The sequence below is a fragment of the Poecilia mexicana genome, unplaced genomic scaffold (assembly GCF_051168715.1).
Source record: "Poecilia mexicana isolate PSO_F unplaced genomic scaffold, ASM5116871v1 scaffold_13, whole genome shotgun sequence".
In the NCBI taxonomy this organism is placed as follows: Eukaryota; Metazoa; Chordata; class Actinopteri; order Cyprinodontiformes; family Poeciliidae; genus Poecilia; species Poecilia mexicana.
Window position 1 is genome coordinate 698,451 of NW_028263382.1, and position 25,687 is coordinate 724,137.

General features: G+C 38.3%; 1 protein-coding gene across 1 annotated transcript in view; it reads left to right on the forward strand.

Moving 5' to 3' along the window:
* The window catches only part of sgsm2 (small G protein signaling modulator 2), a 182,480-nt gene that overhangs the window by 80,580 nt on the left and 76,213 nt on the right, over positions 1 to 25,687 (forward strand). Inside the window, exon 4 of the mRNA XM_088011428.1 lies at positions 20,110 to 20,277. Within this exon, the coding sequence (XP_087867554.1) occupies positions 20,110 to 20,277 (168 nt within the window). The remainder of the gene's footprint in view (positions 1 to 20,109; positions 20,278 to 25,687) is intronic.

The window sequence follows — 25,687 nt, forward strand, 5'->3', positions numbered from 1 at the left end:
CATTTAAGTTGTAAACAGGCTGTATTTCACCAAGATGTATTCATACACTAATATGTAGATGAGTACACAACTTGAGATTAGTTACTAGATGTGCAGCAAACTAATGGTGTTGTAGAGGGCCGCACTGGGTTAACTCAGGGAATTTCAAATTGTCCGACGCGTGCTTCGATACACTCCAGGCCGCTTCTTTGTTTAGTCACAATCACCAGTTTCTTCCACTTTGACTGTCATATTTCAGACTTTACACAGACTGACACATACTGACCAGGCCAAGCAATTAAATGGTGCCAACAGTTAACAGCATTACAGCACATTCAACAGAAATTATAACCACCCTGGCACACCCATTTCCTCATACACACAAAGCCAGCGCGACAGTCATGCCCACCTCGACACACCCGCCACCCAGGTGTCAAAGGCGTGTGCTCCTGTCACCTCAATAATTATTCATTTCATTCAGGGGCACATCAACTTGTATCAAGAGAAAGCTGGAATCACTCCCAGAATTTTTTGATAGCAAAACAAATAGTTTTGCCACTTAGCCACTGTTTGGCAGGTAAACTACACCTGATACAACAGCCAATAGTTCATTTAGTGCTGCTCTTTCTGACTCTCCACCTTCAGGAAGTCATCACCACATCACTTCTCTACAAACCCTTTAACATGTTTACCAGCGTTTCACTGAGAAGTGAAGTGCTCATATAAAGCACTTTGAATTGCCTTGTTGCTGAAAATATGCTATATAAATAAAATTACCTTACCTTACCTTACCTTACCTCAGCATATGTGCAGTTCCACCAGGGGTTTGTTAACTGCTGCTGGCTAGTCTGAAGGAGCTGAACGTGGAAGTCATGGTGGAAGGGTGCACTGTGAAGCAGAAGGTCACAAACTTAGAAATCCCAGCTCTGAGGAGCTGCGTCTCATTTGCGTCTCAATAATACATCTTAATGTTGGGCACAGCTGAATGGTTGTCATAGAGATTAAATGATTTTTTTCAAACATGCATGAAAGCCTCAAAGCATCATTCCAGGTATGTTTTTGATGTTTTTGATCTTTACATCATCATTATAACATGATGTAAAGATCAAAAAAGCTGATTTTACATAATCCTAACCCTATAAAGACATTTATTTTTACATTTTTCATTAATTTTAGGCTTAAGAATAAAAGCATTTTGAGAGAACTGAAAATTATTAACATAAAATAAATCTGAATCAAGGAGCTACTGTGGAGGCTCCATAGAGCTGCATGAGACTTAAACTAGTAAGGCCAGGAGAGTAGTCAGAGAAGCAGCCAATGGGCTCATGGTAACTCTGGAGGAGCTGCAGGTCCACAGCTCAGGTAGTAGAACCTTTTCACAGGATACCTTCTAGGATACACTTCACAATGTAGAATAGCTCAGTCAAAGTCCAGAACTGAGTCCAAATGTGAAACTGGCAAAATTTTAAAATTGTTTAGATGAGCAAACACACTTCACACTTTTCAGATTTTCATACATCAAAAAGTATACATCATAAATACTTTTGCAAGGTTCTACATAACTGTGATTTATAATTATTTTTTCCATTTTAATGCCAGTTTTATTAATCCTTTTCTGGCCATGCTTTGTGCAGCATGTGATGCTCTCTGTATAACTGACACTAATTCACCTGACAGCTGAGTGGACTGCATCTTTAAAGCTGAACAGTTTGTGTAAACTCTGAGAAAAGCCTGGGGACTGCACCCAGGCGTTCATGTCCATGAGAGGTGTGTATAATTGTGTCTTGTTGTGTGTGTGTGCGCTCAAAACAAAGATCTGCAGGCACTTAGCTACCAGCTGAGCTGTGTAGAACCCCATTAATTGTCCATTAGCTTGTACCACATGGCTTCCACAGCTCTGCAGGGCTGCAATGAGATGGAAGACAGAAAGCTTTGGGTGTCATAAACAGTCCACCACTGTGGCTTCAGCTCTGGCTCTCCAGCTAATACCTCAAAGAAGAAAAGTACAAGATGAATATGGATGGGGAGTTTAATTTGAGACACTTGTGATAAATCTGCGGTGTTAAGTCGCAGCTGGTTGGCCTTGACTTCTCCAGACAGACTGCACACAACATGGAAGCCTGTAAATGTGTGGAGATCTGCTTTCCACAACTCACACCCTTCATGCAGAATCCCTGCTTTCAAACACACACAGACACACACACACACACACACACACACACACACACACACACACACACACACACACACACACACACACACACACACAGACACACACACACACACACACACACGCACACACACACATGCTGAGTCATGTTAACTTCCATCTTCCTGTCATACTACCTCAGGGCTCTATCTCCCTTTTGCCCTGGTTTCCATGGTAACATGGTCTGCTCCATTAGGATCACAAAAAGATGAGTCAAAAAATAAAACAAAAAACAAAGGGCTTGGTGGGAAAAAGAACAAAGATCAGCAGAGGAAAAGAAGGGACTGGTAATCATAGAGCAGGAGGTGATGTCTGCTGTGTTTATGTCTGTTTAAGATGGGGTTTGGTGCTAAGAGGGATAAGCAGGCTGAAATTAAGTTTCTGTTTGCTTAAACCTGTCAGAAGGCTTTTACCTTCAGTTGAAAGCTAAATAATAACTGAAGTTATTCTTTTTTGACCAAGACAAAAAGTCAGCACGCAGATGGGTGTAGTGATGGATATGAAGTGTCAGAGATACATGAAGACAATTACAATGCAACCTTGACCCCAAATCCTTTAAAGAGAAGGATTTGTGGATACAGAGCAAGAGAAAAGCAGAGAAAGAGAAGGATGAAGTGCAAACCATCTGTTCTATCACTTCTACTGGGTAAATGAGAAATATGGAAAATAAAATGGATGAACTTCAAGCACTGATGTGTGTGTAAAATTATGTTTCACTTAGACATGGCTGCAGGATTGTATCCTTGACTCCAACATTTCACAGCATGGTATAATGATAACACAGGGAGTCCAAGATTGGAAGAGGAGAAGAAGAAATAATAGAGATCATCAGCAGTGATTGTCAGTAAAAGCTGTTTTTTATCAGGACATACAAGGGAATAAAACACCTCTGCAGCTAGAATATTGAAATATTAGCAGTAAACTGTGGTCCTTATTGAGAATAGGGTTATTATCAGGGTTATTTAACCTGATGACAGATACAACACCCCGATCAATTTCTGGTAAATGTTTTGTATTTGTATAGCATTTTATCAAGTCCAGAGGACCCCAAAGCACTTCATACATTCAATCATTCATCCATTCACACACACATTCACAACTGATGGTGCCTATCTACTGGACCATAGTCTCAGCTGCCCTGAGCCTGTCTGACAGAGGAGAGGCTGTCATGCGTTGGCGCCAGCAAACCCTCTGAACACCCAGCAGGCAAGGTGGGTGAAGTGTCTTGCCCAAGGACAAAAAGGAAAAGGTTTATCAAACCGGCAACTCACTGAATAGCCACCAACACCCAGGTGTTTATGATAACACCTAGAGAATTTTACCATGGCTCACTTTCTGCTACTTTTCCAATGTTTCAACTATTTGTCAGCTGCTGTATCAGAGAAAATGTTAGAAACATCAACTACAAGACTTATACTTGTCTAAGCACATTATCTTTTTTTCTTTGCTTGAGCAAAAGCTTGGAGAGCATGTGGCATGGAGCAACAGAACAGAAATGAGGATGAAGACACTACTGTTGGTCCACCTGAGTAAGCAAACTAACACATATCAGGACCCCCTGCAGTTTGCTTATCACCATAGAATTATAGTTGAAGATGCCATCATGCACTTTCTTCAGCCAACCCACTGACTTCTGGACAAAGCAGGCAGCACTGTGAGGATTGTGATCTGTCATCTCTGTAGGCACATTTAAAACGATTCAGTCTAATTTACTATTTCAGACTCTCCAGAAGACAGAAGTGCAGCTCGACAATCATCTGGATAAGTGAATACTTGAGAGACCACAAACAAATGCAAAAGTGAAGCCATCTACAAGAAGGGACAAAGCAGACTGTACTTCTTGAGCAAGCCTGGGTCTGCAGTTTTTTCAGCAAGATGTTGCATATGTTGTTTTATTTTGTTGTGGAGAGTGTAGTCTCCCCAACAATCTCCTGCTGGGGTAGCAGCATCAGATCCAATGACTTAAAAGACCAAACAAGCTAATAAAGAAGAATGCCTGTTCTGGCAAAATGAACAACTCTGAGCATCCCCTAATTTGGGTGGAGGACAAGCCCATGTTTTCATTGACTGCTCAGTGGGTTCAACATGACTATCGTCACCCAGCTATGGCAGTGGTCCCCAAACTACGGCCCGCGGGCCGGATTCGGCCCGCCTCCACATTTGGTCTGGCCCACTGAACAATACCAGAGAGCATTTAGATTTTTTTTTCATATACCGTACTTTCTGGACTATAAGCCGGTACTTTTTCCCTAAGCTTTGAACCTTGCAGCTTATAGCCCGGTGCGGCTTATATGTGGATTTTTTTTCAACCACTATTAACACCATTAATAGTGTTATTATTTATTTCCTGACTTTTGTTCTGTGAGGAACCCAGAGAGGGTTATTTGATTGTGCTTTCTGGAAAACAATAATTTTTTACATTTAGGCACTCCTGCAATCATCACACTTTTTCTGTTACAAACTGACTCCAGCCCGCCACCAGAGAAGGGAAAAGTTATGTGGCCCTCACAGGAAAACGTTTGGGGACCCCTGAGCTATGGTAAAGATGGTAGATTATGAGAGACCTCATTTGTGCAAACCAACTATTCTTAAATGTTCAGAAATACAAATATTTTTACACATTTATCATCAGAAGTTTGGGTAACACTTTATTTGAAGGGGGTTGAATAAGACTGTCATGACACTGTCATAAACATGACATAACACCTGTCATGAACATCAATAAGTCTTCATGAATAGTTATGACTGTTGTCATAAAGCGTCATTCGGTAAATAATGACACTTTTTATACAAAGTTGACATTATTCAAAATGTCTTCGTTATGACAGCTTGACATTATTCTAGACAAAATGTCTTCGTTATGACAACTTGTCATTAACCTAGACAAAATTGTCTCTGTTATGACAACTTGTCATTAACCAAGAAATCATGATCTAACATAAATTTGTCATAATAGTAGTCATAATGATTTAATTATTACACTAGCAAAAGTTTTAACAAAACAATAATTAATATTTGCACTCCCTGAAATAAAGCAAAACAAGTAGGACAAGCAATAAAGATTTCACTAAGCTTTATTACACGGTCAAATGATTTAATAACAGACTCATTAACAATTTCTTTTACATCAACTAAAGTGGAACAAGTAGCACCAGTTATGAATATGTCATTAAGTGTTATTACAGTGTCATTAATATTAACTATTACCTCAAGTAAAGTGAAACAAGTTACAACAGTTATGACAAAGTCATTAAGTGTCATTACAGTGTCCTTAATATTAACTATTACCTCAAGTAAAGTGAAACAAATTACAACAGCTATGACAAAGTTAATAAGTGTCATTAATATTAACTATTACCTCAAGTAAAGTGAAACAAGTAACAACAGTTATGACAGTCATTAAGTGTCATTAATATTAACTATTACCTCAAGTAAAGTGAAACAAGTAACAACAGTTATGACAGTCATTAAGTGTCATTAATATTAACTATTACCTCAAGTCAAGTGAAACAAGTTACAACAGTTATGACAAAGTCATTAAGTGTCACTACGGTGTCATTAATATTAACTAATACCTCAAGTAAAGTGAAACAAGTTACAACTAGGGCTGTTGTAAACGAATATTTTAGTAATCGAGTAATCTATCGATTATTCTTACGATTAATCGAGTAATCGGATAAAAAAAATTATAAAATGAAATATTGGTAAATCTGGCATAATACCGGTGTTACTATCAGATATCAATATCAGTCCAATTTTTCATATTTGAGCATCCCTAACAGTTGCTTTTTTGTAGTTTAGAAAACTAACCTGTAACAATAATAGCTCACTTTCTAAGTTAACCAGAAGAAAAGTTATAGAAAAATCTGAAATTATATTGAATTTAATAACAAAGAGGCAGGCTCACAAATATGCTTATAAAAAATGTCTACAATCCAGCTTTTAGTTTATGTATTCATCTTCAGTGAGTTTAATAGATTAATTAAACTCACCTTGCCACCTAACCTGTCACGCTTTGGGTTTGAAAATACGGGAAATGCCGCCTGGAGTGGGAGGAGAGGGCGAATGAACGAACGTAAGATGGGGTGGAGGGGAGGAGATAGACCAGCGGACTGACGAACCGTTAGACCGGGGGACGAACACGGGGGGAAGCAATACGGGATATTTACGACACCTTCACTGGTCACACTCAGAAACTCATCTACCAGCCATGTACGATGCGCTCCGCCACCCGTTTCTTCAGACCGGGATATGAAATTTATTGTGCGGTTCGTCGGTAAAGCTACATTTACACGGTAAGCATCAGCTAATCAGCCGCCCGCCCTGCTCAGTCTATCCGCTCACCTCAGCGCTCTTCCCGCCGTTCGCTTTCAACCAGCAGCCCCGGAGGAGAAATGCTGCCGTACTCCAGGCATTCCCCCAGTCATTTTAAGGATGCTTATTGGTTCCCCAAAAACGATAAAAAGTCGGGCATTATCATCAATCAATAAAATCCCCACGGGCCAATCTTGAAGATTGGACTTTATGCCGCTGAGACTTAGCTTTTGTCAACAACTCAGAGGCGGAAGTGAGAGCTCCGCGCAACGCAAATGAAGTCCCGGCCGGAACACGGTGTGCTAACTAATAAAACATAAATTAACGAAGCTTCGAGGCAGGTAAATTTTCCTCGGAATTTTAGTAATCGAGGTACACGAATCATTCGAGGAATCGTTTCAGCCCTAGTTACAACAGTTATGACAAAGTCATTATGTGTCATTACAGTGTCCTTAATATTAACTATTACCTCAAGTAAAGTGAAACAAGTTACAACAGTTATGACAAAGTCATTAAGTGTCATTACAGTGTCATTAATATTAACTTTTACCTCAAGTAAATTGAAACTAGTAGCAACAAGATGTAATTTAGTATTACAGTGTCAAATGCATTGCTAACAGAGTTATTGATATTAAGTCTTTCCTCAAAAGAAGTGAAACACACTGGACTACTTATAACTACCATCATAACTGTAGAACAAACCCTTTATACATTGGAATAAAACAAAAGATAACTTGTTCTAAGTATATTGTTACTCTGAAATGCTGATTGAAAAACTAAAACAGAATTACTTATTCTTTAACTTAAGAAAATAGTTTCTTTCAACAGTAACATTTTTTGCTTTGATTATGTCAGCCATCTCCTTCGTAATAGTCTTCCTGTAATGCTCTGAAAACAGGAGATCTTCTTGTCTTCATTTCCTGGAAGCAGCTCTTTGAAGGTGTCCAGAAATGCTCAGAAATTACAGCTGTTCTTGCAATAGTTAATCATGGCGAAAGCCTTTTCATGAATGCAAACTTGGTGAATCTCTTCTGGACATTCTCATAGTCGGTGATGACTCAATTCATTGTGGTCACTTAAAAAAAGAACAAAAACAAAAAACAATGTCATCATATTCCAGCATTTATTTAAATACCATTTCAAAAATGTCCCTTGCTGAACACTGTCAGAATGGTAGACTGGCAGACAAATGCCTACTTAACATGACTGGTTGTTATAAAGTGCAATACAATTATTTCTTAATACAAGTGGAATAATAACTGGAGCTGAACAAAATTATTCTGATCAAATATTTGTCTGGCAGAAGTTCAGACAGACTGCCACTGTTATTCGAATGCATCATTTAACATATAGTTTTAGGCACATGAATGCATCTTTTTACTTAATGAGCATTCTAAATAATTTCTAACCAGATACTCTAACTTAGGGTTGTTTGCAAGAAGCTTATTAATAAAGAAATAGATTTAACATCAGTTTTAGTTGTCTAAAACGTAACAACTCAGCTGGTGAATGTTGATTCCTGCTCCCCATTCCTCACTTACCTGGCTGTCCCACCCCACTTCACATGGTGAAAATATTAACACAAAAACGACTTACCTAATTTTCTTGGGGAATATTTCATCTGCTTCTTTCTCTTTGGTCAAATAGGAACTTCTTTCTCTGGTGGCTGGTCCTTATCATCCTCCACACTCATAGCATGTCTTCATTAGCCAACTTTGTCCTCCCCACCATGTGTCCTTAGGCTAGCCTGTGTCTTCATGTGGCTAAACTTGCCAAAGCAAAGAACACAAGCAAGCAGCCAAGTCGCTAAATGCACATGAAGTATAACTTTGACTAATATATTAGCTTTTAATTTGCTAGATTAAAATTGGAGGGGGAAAACAATTTGCCTGTCTTTAAAATATATTTAATATTAAGGGCTAATGTTACAGTAATTGTGTTTAATAACTTTAGCTAACATTAACTTTCAGCAAGGTAGGATTGGCTTGAATTGCTTATAGCTAACATTACAGAGAAAGAGAACATAGTCAATGTTATTTTCTCAAAGAAAATGTAAACTTAATAAGACACATACCTCATATGTATTAGGTGTCAAACTTTGGCTTCTTTTTAAACAGGAGGTCTGGCCGTTATAACCATAGACATAATATAAAGATAGACGCCTCATGGACCGCTCTCGCCTATTGTCGCTGACGAGATTTAGGGCGGCCATCTTGGAGCGGTACACCACTCCACTCAGCGTTATGTGTTTAGCAGGCACAATGACGTATCAGCGGATTTAATCGATCATAACACACTTTTTTGTTACTGCAAACCATATTCAAACATCTATCAAAGCAACATTTATAAACAATTATATTTTTTAAGTATGTTTTAATACATAGTTCATCATATTTAAATATGCTTAGTGGCTATAACAATAGAATAGGAATGGAATATTCTGATATCGATGTATGAAGAGCATATTACAAAGCACACAGCCGTTCATAAATTATTTAATAAATTATTTAGTAATATCAATACATATTTTATATAACTATACAAAGACTAATAAATAATGATTAATAATGGCACAAATAAATAATGATTAATACTGAATTATATATAAACATATGTTTTTCAGCCGACGAGTCCAAAATCCGATGTGAGATTCATCCGTGCTGCAGTGAATCCGTCTCTCTTTATAGATTTCTCCCTCTTCTTCCTCACATCGTGTCTTTAGGAAACTTTCAAAACAAAAACGGAAGATTTAGGATGTATCTTACTTTTGACAGAGTGAAAGAATATAAATAATAGTCTTTACCACCTGTGTAAACTTTGCCGGTGAATGTTATAACACATAATATAAGTTTTATAATATGTGTTATATTGTTTCATTTCTAATATAGGCCCTTGTGTCAGATAATCTAAGTCAATGTTAGAGAATAATTAATTTTTTTAGATTTACGGAATCTCAGTTAACCTTCATAGCGGGGCTGAACCCGTATTACACCAAGCACTGTAGCTAAAATTAGCTGGTATCTCGCCAGTGGACATAAATACAATAAAGTAAGTAATCCATCGACCAGAACAACAATATCCCTCAGTGCTGAGGCACCTTCTGCTGTTTTGATTGAGCACAGTAGGAGGGTATACCGCTCCAAGATGGCCGCCGTATTTCCTGCGCCAGAGCGGTCCATGCGGCGTCTATGCTTATATTATGTCTATGGTTATAACTTGTGTTAGTATATATATATATATATATATATATATATATATATATATATATATATATATATATATATATATATACTAACACAGGTTATATATATAACCTATATATATATATATATATATATATGTATATATATATATATATATATATATATATATATATATATAGGTTTGCCACAATATGGAAGATTTCTTCTTCACCAACACACTGCACGCCTGTTCGTGCACTGCTGCCTCTCACTGGTGGAGATGGTGTATTGCACTACTTAGCCCTTGTGTTTAGAAATGGGGTCCATACCAACCGACCCCACACACGTAAAACTTTTATCATTTTCCACAGTTCTCTACATTTACCTCAGTCCTTGCACGCACAAGGGTTAAAACAGCATTAAATAATGTTTCAAATGCTAAGTTCATAAGTGCTTTGTAGCAGTGTTGTGGTACTCGAAGTTGGTCTTGGTCTCGATACCGGTCTTAAGACCATTTTTTGGTCTATCGGTCTTGTCTCGGTCTCGGGCTCTGAGGACTCGGCATTTTATTTCAAGACCAGTCGAGACCGCAACTGTGAAAATATCATTAAACGTACAGCATGAGCATACTGTCCACTTTATTTGTTAACATCTTTGTTTTCAGTGGATGCAAAACGCACCGATTAAAATCCAAGCACCTACGTGTTTCTGTTACTCCCCCCACGCCCCCACCTTTCACTCACGCGCGGCGCTCCAGGACATGCGCAGTGGTTTTCTCTCAGCGGCAGAAATGGAATATCGCTGCATAAATCATAAGAAATCCGATGGCCACAGCTAACTCAACATTGCTTCGCTTTCACAGACGGTGGGGACAACGTCTAACTTTTTTCGTCACTTAGAAAAGTAGCTCAAAGAAGGTAAGCTCCGTTAACGTGATGTTAGCAAAGCTAGCTGTACAGAGACACATAAGAATTTGTGATGAAAAAAAATCACTCACTGCGCTGAATTATTGTGCGGAGGTGTAGACTGACTTGTCACATATATGGGACAACGCTATGTCCAAAAGTCTGCAATTTAGTGATGTGACATTCAGAAACAGTCGATTCTTCTCCACGGCTCTTTACTTATTAGATAGAACTGGAGTGTCACTCACGGAGAGCCGGTGTTCTATAAGATTACCATACGCTGTCAGAATAGCAAACATGCAGTGAGTACCATGCCTGCACATGCGCATTAAGAAGTCCGACCGTCAGAAGAGTTGTCAGTTCACCATACGCAGCAAGTTATGACGAAAATAAGTCATTAAATTGTTTTCAATGATAACTATATAGATACATGTGTTGTCATGGTTTCAAAGTGTATTTAAAGCAGGGCCTGGCTGCAGCTGGAGTCAACTACAACACACGCCCGTGTAAAACTCACTTAACCGCTAAGTCAGGATGCCATACTACTGTTAATAACAAAAGCTGTGTCCGAATTCAGCGTCTGCATCCTTCGAAGGACGGATTTGTAGGCTGATTACGTCATAGCGTGGCGACAAGGCCTGTCCGAATTCAAAGACTCCTTCAAATGCATCCTTCAAATGCGTCCTTCTTTTCCCCAGATTTGAAGGATGGGTCCGGTGTATCCATAGACATAATATAAGCATAGACGCCTCATGGACCGCTCCGGCGCAGGAAATACGGCGGCCATCTTGGAGCGGTATACCCTCCTACTTTGCTCAATCAAAACAGCAGAAGATGCCTCAGCACTGAGGGATATTGTTGTTCGGATCGATGGATTATTGATGTGAGGGCTCCACAGACAACGTTTCACAAGTAAGATGGACATATTATTGTGTATATATTGTGATTAGAATATTACTTTACTGTATTTATGTCCACCGGCGAGATACCAGCTAATATTAGCTACAGTGCTTGGTGTAATACGGGTTCAGCCCCGCTATGAAGGCTAACTGAGATTCTGTTAATCTAAAAAAAAATAATTATTCTCTAACATTGACTTAGATTATCTGACACAAGGGCCTATATTAGAAATGAAACAATATAACACATATTATAAAACTTATATTATGTGTTATAACATTCACCGGCAAAGTTTACACAGGTGGTAAAGACTATTATTTATATTCTTTCACTCTGTCAAAAGTAATATACATCCTAAATCTTCCGTTTTTGTTTTGAAAATTTCCTAAAGACACGATGTGAGGAAGAAGAGGGAGATATCTATAAAGAGAGACGGATTCACTGCAGCACGGATAAATCTCGCATCGGATTTTGGACTCGTCGGCTGAAAAACATATTTTAGTTTATATATATATATATATATATATATATATATATATATATATATATATATATATATATATATACACATATATATATACATATATATATATAATTCAGTATTAATCATTTATTTGTGCCATTATTAATCTTTATTTATTAGTGTTTGTATAGTTATATAAATATATATTGATATTACTAAATAATTTATTAAATAAATTATGAACGGCTGTGTGCTTTGTAATATGCTCTTCATACATCGATATCAGAATATTCCATTCCTATTCTATTGTTATAGCCACTAAGCATATTTAAATATGATGAACTATGTATTAAAAACATACTTTAAAAATATAATTGTTTATAAATGTTGCTTTGATAGATGCTTCAATATGGTTTACAGTAACAAAAAAGTGTGTTATGATCGATTAAATCCGCTGATACGTCATTGTGCCTGCTAAACACATAAGGCTGAGTGGAGTGGAGTACCGCTCCAAGATGGCCGCCCTAAATCTCGTCAGCGACAATAGGCGAGAACGGTCCATGAGGCGTCTATCCTTATATTATGTCTATGGGTGTATCCTTCACGGCCCACGATATCCCATAATTCATTGCGGGTTCCAACTGGGCGTTCAGGCAGAGCGTCAATGGCGGTGAATAGACCCTTTTCACAGTGACGTCAGACAATGGCCGCCATAACTCAAACCTGGGTATCTTTACTTCCGGTGTGATTTTGCCTTGGGAACCAAGCTGAAAAATTCCCGCATTCTCATAATCTTAAGGATATAATAAAAGGTAAGTTTAATAATAACAGCATTTAAGTGTTAGATAGCTGTTATTACTCATTGTAAATTCACCATTCTCTAACTGTGTATAAAATAAACAGCCTCCGATCGGAGAGTAAACCACCTAGCAGCAGCTTTAGCCACATTTAGGAAAAAATATACTCTCTGTCAGTGCTGTAACGTTCAGAGGTTCACTTTCTGTATTTTATAAAACAGTGTTTACGTGTTAGATAACCGTTATTAGTCATTGTCAATTTACCATTCTCCAACCAGCCTCCGATCATGAGTAAACCAGCTAGCAGCAGCTTTAGCCACAGTTAGGAAACATATACACCGCCGCCTGTCAGTGATGTAACGTTTAGAGGTTCATTTTCTGTATTAATGGAAAATAAAGGACATAAAAATAACTTTAATCTGATTACTGGGTTTGAAATACGAGCTCGTTAGATTATTCGTTACCGGAAAAAGTGGTCCGATTAGAGGAAGGCAGTACAAAGCAGCGGCGGCACCGGACATCTCTGCTTATAACAAACAAACCCCTATTTTATGGGATGAGTGGCAACTCCAGTCTATAATTTAAGAATCTGATCAAGATTAGAGCCTAAAACGTTATAGTTCAAAAACAGTAAAAAGTTCTGGTTAAGGAACAGTTATGTCACGTAGTTAGCTAGCTAACAAAATTCACTAATGCTAAGCTAACGGTTACGCAAAACAAAAATACCTACCTTCATAGTCAAACAGGTTTTGTTCGGTGAAGAATTTGTAGCCTTTGTCTAATTTAGATTTTGTTGTCAGAGAAAATTGGTTTGCAAATCGTGATCTATCTTCAAATCTTATTTTAGGCAAATGTTTTAGAGACTGTGTAAACTCCATGCTCCGGTGTTCTGTCTGATCAACATATGCTGTCAGATACATACATATATATATATATATATATATATATATATATATATATATATATATATATATATATATATATATATATATATATATATATATATATAAATATCTAAATCTCTCTATATATATGTCTCTATATAGATATATATAGATATATATGTGTCCATTTTGCATATATATATATGAAATAGACAACTTTATCGTTACTTAATATGTACACCGGAACTAAGGATACACAGCTTCGAGCCAAAACGGAGGTTGTGTGACGTCATGTGAAAAGGGTCTATAGCGACAAATTATTGAACTTTATTACACTTTAAATGACACAACGTGATTTGGTGCAACGTTTTTAGGCGAGAATGTAAGTGTGTAAATCTCAAATATCTGCTCGGTTCATCAGTACATCATCTAATTACAATATTGCTCTGACATTTTCGGACCTGTCTGCTACCGCTGCGTTAACAGCCAGCTCCCCGCCAGCTGTCAGCCGGCCAGGCGCTCCAGGTTCGGTACACCGAGAGAAAACGCCTAACTTCTGGCACATTGTTATAAAAACTCCCGCTAGCTTTCCCCAATGAGTGGGAGTTAAACACCGATATTATTCAGACAGGTCTGGTTGAAAATGTTTGGTTTATAAAGTATTTCAAAGCAGAGGCACATCGGTTTGATTGATTAATTAAAGTTAAGCCTTCAAACATAATAGGTTTATTTAACCGTAATGTCCTATCTGCGATGTGGAGAGTATTTTAATGAATAATTTGTATTCCTTGTAGAAAAGTGCAGTACACATTTGAACATTTTAGAATCAAAGTAAGAGATTTCCTTTTTACTATGGAACATCCTTTACTATAAAAAGTGAAGAATAATATAGAAATCAGTAATACATGACTGAAAAACAAACTTCGGCTCCGTTGTTTTTTCTCCTCTCTGCTTCGCGCTGTCACCGTTGCTTGGCAACATGAGTTACGCTGAGGTGGGGGCGGGGACAGTTGGTGAAGGCTAGACCTGTCCGAATCCACAGATATTTTTATTCCGGTCTCAGTTTATTCCCGGCCTTCGAAGGACCCGTCCTACTTAGACCGGTCCTTCGAAGGATGCAGACCCTGAATTCGGACACAGCCTAAAAGTGTATGACGATCTACGTCATGATTCTATGTTGTTGATTAAATGAAATCTTATGGTAATGACGTGTCTGACAGATGTAGCCGGTGTTCTATCAGATAGCCATACGCTGTCAGAATAGCATACATGCAGTGAGTACCATGCCAGCGCATGCGCATTAAGAAGTCAGTGGAGTTGTTAGTTCAGCATACGCAACAAGTTATGATGAAAATAAGTTATTAACTTGTTTATAATATGACATAATATGATAACTAGATAGATATACATGCGTTGTCATGGTTTCAAAGTGTATTTAAAGCAGGTCTGGCTGCAGCTGGATGCCATACAACTGTTAATAACTGTTAATAATGATCTACGTCATGATTCTATGTTGCTGATTAAATAAAATCATATGGTAATGACAGCATATGCATGTCTGAGCTAAGCATAGGACTATCTGACAACGTATGCTGATCTGACAGAACACCGTGAGTTCATGTTAAGCGTATGACGATCTGACCTGACAGAACACCCATTCTTTGTTCTTGTAATGCTCTGTGTACACTGCATCATTATTTAATTATGTACGTTGATATTTAAATTTACAAATAACTAAAACACAAGAACGAAGAGCACACAGAGCATGTGTGCTCTTTGATTGTTTTTGTTCAAAGTGGCAGCAGTAATGTCTGCCATGGTGTCAGACTACCTGGCTTCATGTACTGGGATAGAGAGTGAAAACAGTCACGATGAGCGCCTTCTGTTTGATTACTTCTTGCTTGTTGCTCCTTGGTCAGTGTTCATAGTTGAGCGTTATTTACCATCAGGGCATTGCCTCAATTGCTATGTTTAATGGTGCAACACAGTGGTGGTTTCTTATATGAGCAATATGGGCAAATACCCAGGGTGTTATGTTTTTTGGGATGGCACGAGACCATCACACATTTTAGCACAGAAATGGAATATTTAATATTGGTAAAATGTATTAAGTATTTAATATTGTTGAGAACGAGAATCTCAATCGATGAATCATAATTTGTATTGACACACGGAGCATAAAGTCAGCCAAGAAAAGCATTCAGACTTTACTTATTTTATTAACTTTCAGCGCTGAAAGGAGACGCTTTACCATTACATCCGAGAAGAGTTTCTAAAAAAGTCTGTGCAGCGTCTGAGGAGAAAGAGGAGGGTAGCTGATTATATGAACTGAACACTCCCTGAAATCACACCATGTCTCTGTGGCCTGATAAGTTTCTGTTTCTCGTGAGAAATGGACCTTGGTGTCTAACAGAATCAAAAATGTAACTATTTACTATGGGCCCTTTGTCTAACAGCGTGTGACTCTTTCTCGGCCTTGGTAAAGCATCTCAACAATATCTAGGTGTTTTTATGGGAATATGGATCTTTCAGATTATTTTGAGAAGCAATTTCGATCATATTTTACATTTTATTGTGTCATGTAGCACGGGCCGCTGGTCTTGGTCTTGACTCGGTCTCGACTTCCCTCGGTCTTGGTCTTGACTTGGTCTCGGACCCCAAAAGTCTTGGTCTTGTCTCGGTCTCGATACAGTCTGGTCTTGGTCTTGTCTTGGTCTCGGGTTAGGTGGTCTTGAACACAACGCTGCTTTGTTGACATCTTGCTGTAAAACGTTAGGATCGATTAAATTAAGAAAATTAAGACTAAACAACATGGCAGAGCTTTATAATATTACTACATAAAGGTAATTTTTAAAGTTTAATCGGTAATACTTTTATAACACATTTATGTCAGATCATGATTTCTTGGTTAATGACAAGTTGTCATAATGAAAACATTTTTGGCGAGGTTAATGACAAGTTGTCATAACGAAGACATTTTTGGCGAGGTTAATGACAAGTTGTCATAACGAAGACATTTTTGGCGAGGTTAATGACAAATTGTCATAACGAAGACATTTTGAATAATGTCAACTTTGTATTAAAAGTGTAATTATTTACCGAATGACGCTTTATGACAACAGTCATAACTATTCATGAAGACTTATTGATGTTCATGACAGGTGTTATGTCATGTTTATGACAGTGTCATGACAGTCTTATTCAACCCCCTTCAAATAAAGTGTTACCGAAGTTTGTGACAATGTGAATGTACAAAAAGATGAAATAAAAAAAATATTTTTGCACAAATACAGACATTTTAGGCCAATGTTCTTGAAGACAGAAGAAGCATTTTAAAAATAATTGTAAATAGAAGTCATCGTGCATGTAAAAGTGCCCAATGACTTAAATCTAATTCTATCTGATTTTTCTTTTGCTAGAATCTAGAAACTATCTTGAGATAGTGATTCCCTGGTGGAAATCATCTGCAGTCTGCAGAATAGCTCACCATAGATATAATGTTTCTAGCTCTTTTATTGTCTTTGTTATTTCTGAGCTGGCTTTTGCTAAGCTATTACACAGTTTGTAGCAAGAGCTTTCTTTCTCCTCCAGCTAAACTTGAATAAATGTTCAGGTATGAACAAGGATGTGCTCTCCTTCCTTTTTCTTCTACACAAAAAAGTCCACCTTAGATTCTTCACACACTGCAGGATCCCTCTTTTTAACATTCTGTCTCTTACATCTTCCTCATCACATCCTCTGAAGTGCTCTGCACACACACACACACACGCACACACACACACACACACGCATGTTTGTGTTGCTATCTTTGTGGGGACTTTCCATTGACCAAAACTCAATTCATACCTTAGTCCTAACTCTGACCCCTGACCCAAAAACAGGGTTTCCCCTTATGGGGACCAGGCTCCGGTCCCCACAAGGAGCAATTGGTCCCCACAACGTAGTATATGTCAGGAAAATCGTCCCCACAAGATATTACAAACAAACGCACACACACACACTTTTTGTGTTAGGGGACTTTAAAAATCGTGACTTAACTTAAACCCCACTTGCATTCAAGCACGCACACACATGCAAGTGGACGCAAACACATGCGCATACACACACAGTTTCTAACATCGTGACTGCAGCAGCTGAACCCCTTGGCATAGATACTGTACATAAACAGAGGCTCATTAGCTTGTCAAAGTTGGTGTGTGTAAGTGGATGCGTCTGGTTCCTGTTGGAGCAGGGCAGATCAAACTCAGTCTGTATCTCTCCACACGACAAAGATCATCTGCCTGCAAATTCATAACCATCTCCAGCCAGCTGATAGCAGCATGACATGAACCATTTTGTCTGACATGGGACAGGTACTAAATAATTAATGGTAGTTAAATGTTGATGACTTTTGATTAATTCAAATCGGAGGCAGTGTTGTTACACACTGCCTCCTAATGGTCCTTATCTGTCTTGGCATTGATACCTCAACATATTTCAGCTTGCGAAGATATTCGTTCTCTTTGAACTTAAGTATTTGGTGTTTTTAATTTGGAAAGTTTATGTGATAGACACAAAGTAGGTTATAATGATGAAGCCATGAGAACCTGGTGCATGTGCCTTTTTTTGCTCTTTGTTTTCAAATAAACATCTGAAAAGTGTGGTGTGCATTTGTATTCAGCTTCTCTGAGTCAATGCAGCTATAATCCTTGCAGCTGCAAGACTTTTGGGTCGATCCTCCTCTAGCTTTGCACAGACTAAAATTTTTGCCCATTTTTCTTTACAGTATAGTTCAAGTTCATTAGATGAATGCTTGGAGACCAACTTTGAACAGCAGTTTTCAAGTTTAGCCATGGATTTGACTGGACCGTTTTGACATGCTTCGATCAGGTCATTGATCTGCTGGAAGGCAAACTTCTGCTCCAGTCTCATTTTCTTTTAGACCAACAGTGCTACAACCTAACGTAATCAAATTAATTACAAAAATAAGAAATGATCTAAACTCCAAAATATTAAAGAAAAAAACAGAAAAAAGTCATTCAACTAAAGTCTATAAACAAAACAATTTAGAAAAATAGGCAAAAATAATTAGAATGTGCCCGAGGCACATAACACGGTCTCTCATGAGCATGAGAGACCGTGCTCACATCGTGACTGCAGCAGCTGAACCCCTTGGCATAGATACTGTACATAAACAGTATCTATGTTTATGTACAGTAAACATACATAAACATGTATGTTTATGTACATGTTTATGTACATAAACATACATGTTTATGTACATAAACATGTATGTTTACCATAAATTGCCTGCACTGTAAACAAGCGTCCTATATTGCAAAGAGAGAACAAGGCAGATGTTAATGTTAATTTAATATTTGGAAGCGTGACCAGCATGGACTGAACGGCTTCGTTCACTTCCTCTGCTGCCATTGCTCTTTAGCTAAAGGCAGACTGCAATTCTAAAACAGTGCATAAAATCAATGTCATTGTTTACAACTTCTCTGTTTTCTGATTGGCCTAGTTGTTTTCTGATTGGCCTAGTTGAAAATCTGAGTGAAGGGAAGAACGCCCAGACTGTGCTGTATGGGAGAATTGTTTTGAGTGAAATTGCACAGGAAGGCAATTCCAGACTAGTGATTCTATAAAGATAGCTGTTATTCAGCATGCTAAACAGTTGTGATCCTCCAGAGAGAATAATGTGCTTAGAGTTTACTTGGGTTCTCTCCAGGAATCTTCACTCAGTCCAAAATCTAGCTTAAGTGGCCATACTGCATTGTCTTTATGTGTGAGTGTGTGTGGTTGACTGTTGGCCGTGGATGTCTCAGTAAAGAACTGCTGCCCTGCCTCTGTGAGTACTCTGCCTCACATCTGTTGACCACTGGAAACTAGTCCTCATGTGACTGGTCAAGTCCAATCAAGTTTATTTGTATAGAATGTTTCAGCAATAAGCAGTTCAAAGTGCTTTACATAAGAAAAACATCATACAGTAACCAATTATGAAAAATACAATAAACATTACATTTTGTCGAAAGCCATAATCAAAATCATAAAACAAATGTACATCAGCATGTTGATTAATGTTCCATTAATTTTAAATCAAAAGCAGGTGGGTTTTACCTTTGATTTAAAGGAACTCAGAGTTTCGGCTGGTTTGCAGTTTTCTGGAAGTTTGTTACAGATTAGAGAAATATAAAAACTGAATGCGGCTTCCATGTTTGGTCCTGGTTCTGGTTCTGTTGATGCAGAGCAGACCAGAACCAGACGATCAGACAGGTCTGGAAGACTGATACAACAACAGTAGATCTTTAATGTATTTTGACGCTGAGCTGTTCAGTATTTTAAAATCAATTCCCTGAGCTACAGGGAGCCAGTGGAAGGACTGGGATGATGCGCTCTATCTTCCTGGTTTTACTGAGAGTGAGAGCAGGTGTAGAAGTCATGGATGGGTGGCTGGTCCAGGCCGGTTGTTACCTGCTGTGCTCTGTGCCATACAGGAGAGCCCAGAGCGTTGGCCATGAGCCCCTGAGAAGACAAGGCTCCTCCACCACCAGCCGCCCCCCTCAGCCTCTCTCTGCCCAGGCCATCAAACACATCTGGGTCCGTACGGCTCTTTTTGAGAAGGTTTTGGATAAGATAGTCCAGCACATTGTGGACAACTCCAGGTGATTCTTATGTTTTAAGTTGTTTTTTTCCTTACTTGCACTGCACTGACCCAACTGTTTTCTCCTGTTTTGTTGTTGCTGAAAACCAAGCAGTCCACTGCATGATGTGCGATTCTCAGAATTGAAAGCTTTATTCTGCTTTCTGTCAGGCTAACAACAGTGTGCTGGATGAGCTGTCCATACTATGTCATGCTCTAATCCAGTGTTTCTCAACCTTTTTTGGGCCAGCGCCCCCCTAGCCCTTATCCAGGTCCCTGACCGCCCCCCACCAAAAAATTTGCAGGCTACTTTGCACTGACTATTATTTTATCATTAATATTACTATCACTATTGTAAATGTTTTGATTTTTATGCTTGTTTCTGTATTTATCATCAAAAATAATTTCCCAGAGAACAAAAAAGCCATGTGAATAGAAATTATTTTCACAGGCGTCTACGAAAAATGCAATGAATGAACATTCAACTTAAAATTGGTAGGCCTAACAGCAGCCAATCAGAGTGGAAAAAACATTCTTATTTTGTGCCATTTTCTAGTTGTTAAATATTCCACAAAATGATCAGATAAAAGATGTTCAACATGCCAGTTTAAACTATGAACTATTTGCAAAACGACTGAGCTTTGCAGCATTAAAACATGAATAGAACTGTAACTACATTAATCATAGCTCTTCTTCTCTTCAGTGTTTCTGTCAGTTTCTGTTGGTGCAGCTCTGTGCTGCCTTCAGGAGAATGAGACATCAGAGCATCATCCATAAAACTTCACCCACATGGCATTTAGTGTGCAAACCAGAGCTTTTAGTGGAAAAACAAAAGTTCCAGGTCCTTTAATGCCATAGAAATATGAGACAGAAACATTGATTATATCTTTATATAGACATGTCTATTGATTTATAGATTAATAGTTTTACTGGACAGAAATTACAAAGAACAAATCTGGTTCTTAATCAAATCTAATTAAAAACATGAATAAGTGATAAGTTATTTACTGTTAAGATCTGTAAGATATATTTATTCTCAGAACTAGATGTGGTCTCAACAAACTAGGGCTGTTGTAAACGAATATTTTAGTAATCGAGTAATCTATCGATTATTCTTACGATTAATCGAGTAATCGGATAAAAAAAATTATGAAATGAAATATTGGTAAATCTGGCATAATACCGGTGTTACTATCAGATATCAATATCAGTCCAATTTTTCATATTTGAGCATCCCTAACAGTTGCTTTTTTGTAGTTTAGAAAACTAACCTGTAACAATAATAGCTCACTTTCTAAGTTAACCAGAAGAAAAGTTATAGAAAAATCTGAAATTATATTGAATGTAATAACAAAGAGGCAGGCTCACAAATATGCTTATAAAAAATGTCTACAATCCAGCTTTTAGTTTATGTATTCATCTTCAGTGAGTTTAATTTAATTAATTAAACTCACCTTGCCACCTAACCTGTCACGCTTTGGGTTTGAAAATACGGGAAATGCCGCCTGGAGTGGGAGGAGAGGGCGAATGAACGAACATGGGGTGGAGGGGAGGAAATAGACCAGCGGACTGACGAACCGTTAGACCGGGGGACGAACACGGGGGAAGCAATACGGGATATTTACGACACCTTCACTGGTCACACTCAGAAACTCATCTACCAGCCATGTACGATGCGCTCCGCCACCCGTTTCTTCAGACCGGGATATGAAATTTATTGTGCGGTTCGTCGGTAAAGCTACATTTACACGGTAAGCATCAGCTACTCAGCCGCCCGCCCTGTTCAGTCTATCCGCTCACCTCAGCGCTCTTCCCGCCGTTCGCTTTCAACCAGCAGCCCCGGAGGAGAAATGCTGCCGTACTCCAGGCATTCCCCCAGTCATTTTAAGGATGCTTATTGGTTCCCCAAAAACGATAAAAAGTCGGGCATTATCATCAATCAATAAAATCCCCACGGGCCAATCTTGAAGATTGGACTTTATGCCGCTGAGACTTAGCTTTTGTCAACAACTCAGAGGCGGAAGTGAGAGCTCCGCGCAACGCAAATGAAGTCCCGGCCGGAACACGGTGCGCTAACTAATAAAACATAAATTAACGAAGCTTCGAGGCAGGTAATTTTCCTCGAGGAATTTTAGTAATCGAGGTACTCGAATCATTCGAGGAATTGTTTCAGCCCTACAACAAACCCATGACATTTCAAGAATATTATTTTACTTTTTATCTGGAAATAGTGTGTTTATTCTTGCCATACATCCTATGTATTAATTATTGATCGAAAGGTCTTGCCATACCAGTTTATTCCTCTGTATTTACTTTAGTTTCTTAGTTTATTCTTGCATTTTGTTATTCATTCATTCCCATTTAGTTTCCTTTGATTAGTATTATCCTCTCTTGGTTAATTGCTGTGTCCACTTTAGTTTATTTCTTGTTTCTAGATTTATTTGATCATGTATTGACGCTCACCATCATTAATCTTCACTCATCACCTGCTGCGCCGCCTAATCATCATGTGTTTCACATGTGTTGATTTTTCCCTGTTCAACGTAGGATTCTCTGTTTTTATGCCATAATTCACATCTAGTTCGTCGCTCCGTTTTATGTCCCGCTTCTCCCGTTTCAAAGTTTTGCGCGATGTGCGCGTCTTTTTTTTTTTTTTTTTTTTTTTAACCCACTAAGGTGCAGGGCGGTCGGGAAGCGTATTGATGGGGAAAAGGCAGACTGACAAAAACCTTTTAAAACAACAGAAACAATTTCGGTATTCTGATTATTGAAATTTAAAAGTGCTGTGTTGTTCTATCACCCCCGTCTCATACCGGACCACTTACAGCTCCGGTGTTAACGCTATAAAATGAAGGCTCTCTATCGAGGTATCACTATGGAGAGATTTCTTTATTTGAATGGGTTCACTTTTCAGAGGGATACACAGTGAGGGTATCGTGATTTTAGCTACCAGAAGCAGGAGAACGGAGCTGCGCCAAGAAGCTAACAAACACTGAATAGAAGAGCTGCCATGTATATTGTTGCAGCCAAGCATGGTTTAATGTTACACAATACAGTTTTACCAAGTTGCTCAAAGTCTAAACTGGCATTGTTGTGCATTTAAAGTGTAAAGTTTACTTTCGACCAAACGCCCCCCAAAAGCATCCCAGCGACCACCTCTTGTAAAAATGTCCGCCAGCGCCCCCTGCCGTACTCTGAACGCCCCCTGGGGGGCGGTACCGCCCACGTTGAGAACCGCTACTCTAATCAGAGTCTCAGACCTGAAGTCTGTGATGTTGTCAGACAGAACAATGTGATCGCATTTTAATTAAAAAAGCGTAGCCACGGTTCTTTGGTCTGATGTTTAATTCTTGATACCCCTGTTGAGAAGATGGAAACTTCACACAGCAGCAATATAGTTCATTTCATCTGACATGACGCCCACATTAAATGTCAGCTTCTGTGTTGCTCCCTCTGAAATAAAGAGCAAATGGAAGATGACTGTTACAGGTTGTGACCTCCCAAAAAAGACCTGCCTCAATGAAGCTGCAGTGAGCAGGATGAAGCAAAATAGTGTGTGTTTTATTTAGCTTACAATACTCCTAGGAATTGAATTCAACACTTTAAAAGTTTCTATATTGGTCTTGATCATGTTAAAATAACACTTTTGAAAGTGTTGTTTGTGAGAGCTGAAATTAGTTGAAATTTAACTCACATCAGTGTTGATTTACCTAACACTAGTTTTTTAGTGTCAAAAGTTAATGCTATGAATGTGTTAATTCAGCACAGAATAATATTAAATATAGATCAACATAGAAATCTGAATTTTAAAATACTACTGGTAGGGTGTGCTGTGGTGGCGCATGAGTTAAGTACAACTCACATATGGAGACCTTAGTTCTCAATGCAGCTGTTGCAGGTTTGCTTCTTGGCCTTTGCTGCATGTTTCCCCCCTTCTCTCATTATCCATTTTCCTGTCAATTCAGTATCAAATAAAGGCCACTAGAACCAATAAGACCTTTGAAAAATACTAATGGTAGTCAATAATCCGCAAATTCACTTTAAAAAACATTAGATGCCACTTGAATCTACAAAAAAAACCAACACAAGTTGCAGTTTGAATCTACTTGTATTTCAAAACAAGAACAACAAACAGCACTGACAGCAATATACAACAAAGGTAATACAGTATGGCAATCTGCTGTGTTTTCTTTCCCACACATTTCAGAAAACTGCTTGCCATTGTGACTGTAATAAACCAAGTTCTTAATTGGAAGAACATAAAACAAATCCTCTTATTGATTCAGTATGCATTTAAAGGGTCAACATAATAAAGAGTATCCACTCTGCCAGACAAAATAAGAGCAGGGAGGAATTTATGTTACTTTGCACTGAAAGTGAAGTGTGCTTTGAAAGTACATCAAAAACTGCCAAGGATGGGATGGTCAGGGATGGTCTTGCGATCACTGATGGTGAAGTATCTTTGGTGCTTCTCTTGTTTTCACCAGCATGCAGGAGGAAGGGCTGTCCTGGCTTCAACACTGGCTCTCATCTTTGACAAAATGCTAAGAAGACCGAATAATAAAATTTTTTAACTATATATATATATATATATATATATATATATATATATATATATATATATATATATATAGCACAGCCACATTCAAATAGCAAATTAAGGTAATGAGAAAATGCTTCTACACAAGAAGTAGGACCATTAGAAAAACCACATAACTCCACATATCTGGCAACATGGTCCACAGCTTGACATGAACTGTTTTGATATTCTTCTTGTGGCCTTTGGATGTAGGAAGAAGTACATGAACCAACAGAAAAATGCCCGTTTTTTTTCCCAGCCTGGAGGAAAGCAGGAAAAATAGCAAACACATTAATAGATAAGGATAGGATAAGATAAGGATAATAGATATTTTAAAGGGAAGTGTGAGCAAATCTAACCAGACCCTCCTGTGTGTGTCACCATCATATTCATTCAAAATACGCTGCTGGTTTAGCCTGGAGAGCATTTTTCACCAACGACAAGATAAAGCATGAAAAAGTGAGAAATAGTTACCATGAACACAACTCAGACATTAAGTGTCACATAATTACTAGGTATTATAGGAATTGGTCAGCTTATAGAAACATTCTGGACAGCATTAAAGTGGTGCCAACCTGTCTGAAGAAATGTGTTGAAGTCATCATGACAGGCTTCAGTCACGGCTTCATGACATACTAATGAAGAGGGGGAAAAAAACAAAAGGCAGCCATTATGTCCTTATTTAGTGTATGCATAGAGACTAGCTTTGGCTATGATCGCATAGATCAAGCCACCAGCCCAGCACAGCCACTTTCCCCTTTATGCCGTCTAAAGCCAAAAACTTCAAGAAAACAACTCTGCAGCTAAATAATGCTAACTCAAATGGCCTTCAGATTTTTCTGACAGTATAAAT